This window comes from Etheostoma cragini, chromosome 23, assembly GCF_013103735.1.
Source record: "Etheostoma cragini isolate CJK2018 chromosome 23, CSU_Ecrag_1.0, whole genome shotgun sequence".
NCBI classification, from domain to species: domain Eukaryota; kingdom Metazoa; phylum Chordata; class Actinopteri; order Perciformes; family Percidae; genus Etheostoma; species Etheostoma cragini.
Window position 1 is genome coordinate 17,452,060 of NC_048429.1, and position 2,824 is coordinate 17,454,883.

The 2,824-nt window shown below is 40.5% G+C and overlaps 1 protein-coding gene across 1 annotated transcript in view; it reads left to right on the forward strand.

Annotated features, from left to right (window-relative positions):
- Nucleotides 1–2,824, forward strand: part of LOC117939089 (pleckstrin homology domain-containing family A member 5-like) — a 236,663-nt gene that overhangs the window by 183,146 nt on the left and 50,693 nt on the right. The window contains exon 10 of the mRNA XM_034864135.1: nt 1,372–1,472. Within this exon, the coding sequence (XP_034720026.1) occupies nt 1,372–1,472 (101 nt within the window). The remainder of the gene's footprint in view (nt 1–1,371; nt 1,473–2,824) is intronic.

Genomic DNA, 2,824 nt, shown 5'->3' on the forward strand with positions numbered 1-2,824 from the left:
TCATGTCAATATGGACCAAACTCCCTGAGGAATGCTTCCAGCACCTTGTTGAATCTATGCCACGAAGAATTGAGGCATATCTGAAGGCAAAAGGGGGTCCAACCCGTTACTAGCATGGGGTACCTAATAAAGTGGCCGGTGAGTGTATATCTGCTGGGGCTGCAGCATCGTGGCTCCGTGATTGGCTGCAAACAGGACACATTTGAAGCTGTGGTGGAGAGGAGGTCACTGAACAAACTTATCTATCATGGATAACACTGACCAGCCTCTCCACCCCACATTGGTCCAACAGAGGAGCAGCTTCTCAAAAAGGGCTCCGACAGCTTCGATGCCGCACGGACCGCTACAGGAAATCATTCATACCACAGGCAATAAAACTCTTCAACACGTCATCCCTGGGTGCTAGATGAGACTTTTAGACACCACAATATTGCAATAACGGCAACCGACACAATTGGTTCATTTACATTTTAGCATACATTTAGCATATTACTTAAGCAGTTTCACATTTTGTTTTCCCATCTTGTATATATTTAAATATTTGTCCTTGTATTCTGATATTCTTATATTTTATTCTTCTATTTTATTATTATTATTATTATTTCATGTATATTGTATGTATTTATATTTTTTCCTATGTGCTGCTGTAACACTGTAATTTCCCATTTTTTGGGATCAATAAATATCTATCTATCTATCTATCTATCTGTCTATATCGTATATACAGTATATAAAAGAGACTTCAGATACAGTATTAGGGGACCACTAAGGCCTATATAAAAGAGACTTCAGATACAGTATTAGGGGACCACTAAGGCCTATAGAAAAGAGACTTCAGATACAGTATTAGGGGACAACTAAGGTCTATATAGAAGAGACTTCAGATACAGTATTAAGAGACCATGTCACGGGACCTTTAATGGTTTTGAATACACCTGTATTCTAATTAGAAAAAGACTTCTTTGTCATGTGACTGCATAAAATCCTTGAGCACAAACGTCTTCTGTGGAAGATGCTGGGGGAACTGATCTGGGCTACTTTTCCCTGGTAACTTCCCTGTGATATTACATAAACAATTAATTACATACATAAGCCGTTTGCAGTAATCACCTGTAACCATCTCTGTGTCTTCTGTGCTTTGATTATCCCTATCAGTTGTCCTTTCCCCTTCTGGTGGTTTGCCACCCAAAGATATATACTCAGTGTGTGTTATGAGCAGTCCAACTGCTCATTCACTCTACAACCTCCTGTGACACCGATACATCTTTACTGAAGCTGATCCAGACTCCACTTAGTTTAGTGAAGCTACATGTGGCTTTGAATGCAAATGTCCCGCTCTAACATGTGGTCCTTCTTCTTTCTTGGATGCAGATGAGAAAGAGGACAGCATCCTGGGAAGTATCCTGCTGCCAAGCTTTCACATCTCCATGTTGTCTGTGGACGACCACATCAGCAGGAAATACGCCTTCAAGGTAAATCACATGTGTCTGGTTTTTAATTAATGGTGGTGATGATGAGATGAAGGTAACAAAGTGCCTGGTTGAAAACCAGGTTATGAATGGTTTACTTAAGTTACTCTCTTTTACCCTGACTGGATGGCCACATCCAGTCATTTATTTTATTTGTTTTTTTTGAGAAAGAGAGACTTTATTCTTCATACTGTATGTTCTTCTTCTGTTCTTTTGTTTCGTTTTCTGATTTTCATTTGACACTTAACAATTTCATAATAATATACTACTGTTTCTTTATTGAGCCTAAATAAATAAAACAACGCACACTCACACACACACACACACACACACACACACACAAACAGAAACAGAGATACAGAGAGAGAGAGAAAAACAGAGATACAGATAGAAAGAAACCGAAATACAGAGAGAGAGAGAAACAGAGATACAGAGAGAGAGAGAAAAACTGAGAGAGACAGAGATACAGAAAGTAAGAGAGAAACTGAGAGAAACAGAGATACAGAGAGAGAGAAACAGAGATAGAGAGAATCACCCCTGCACCCAATCACAGCATAAAGCGGTGTGAATCATTCTTGTTAACAGGTCTACTCATCCTTTTAGCAATTTATTGCAATGAACCTAGATTCTTATTAAGTATAACAATGAAAACTGAAGAGTTGGGGCCACTGTACAGAGCCTCACAGTACACATACTGTATGTAAGAGTCGTTTATTGTTTTTTTTAGTCACTTCCAGTACTAAGGGCATCCGGCGCGGGCGGAAGAAGGAGAAGGGGATATCATCTGTTCACCTGTGTGGTTTATGTAAATGAGAGTACATCATATGACCTTTGGAAACCTCCGTATGCCAGTAATACACTTATGTAATGTCTTGGATGCACAACCTTGTTTGTTTCTCCTGCAATAAATGTTACAAAAAGGATTATTAGATTTTAAGATCTGCGAGCCATTAACAGAAGCGCGACTGGCAAGTTAGTCTCCCCGCTCAGTCTCTCGGCGGCTAGGGTTCTAGTTTTCAGAGAGTCGCCTATAACACGCACAGCTTAATCAAACACATACTTCGCACACAGAAAGAAGCTGGGCGGACACCTAAGTGTCATTCTTATTCATGCGGTTTTACCTACAGTTTGCCAAGATACAGACTTTCACACTAATGTTTTCACACTTGAGCTGAAACCCATAGAGCAGGGAGCACACACACACACACACACACACACACTTCTGCCAGCAGGGATGATGTAAAGACTCCCTGCTGTTATCTCAAGGTCCCCCTCACACTGCTGTCTATCTCCTCCTCTTTCTCCCTCTTGGTCGATCTGTTTCTCCTTCCCCTCCTATTTATCAATCTCTCACT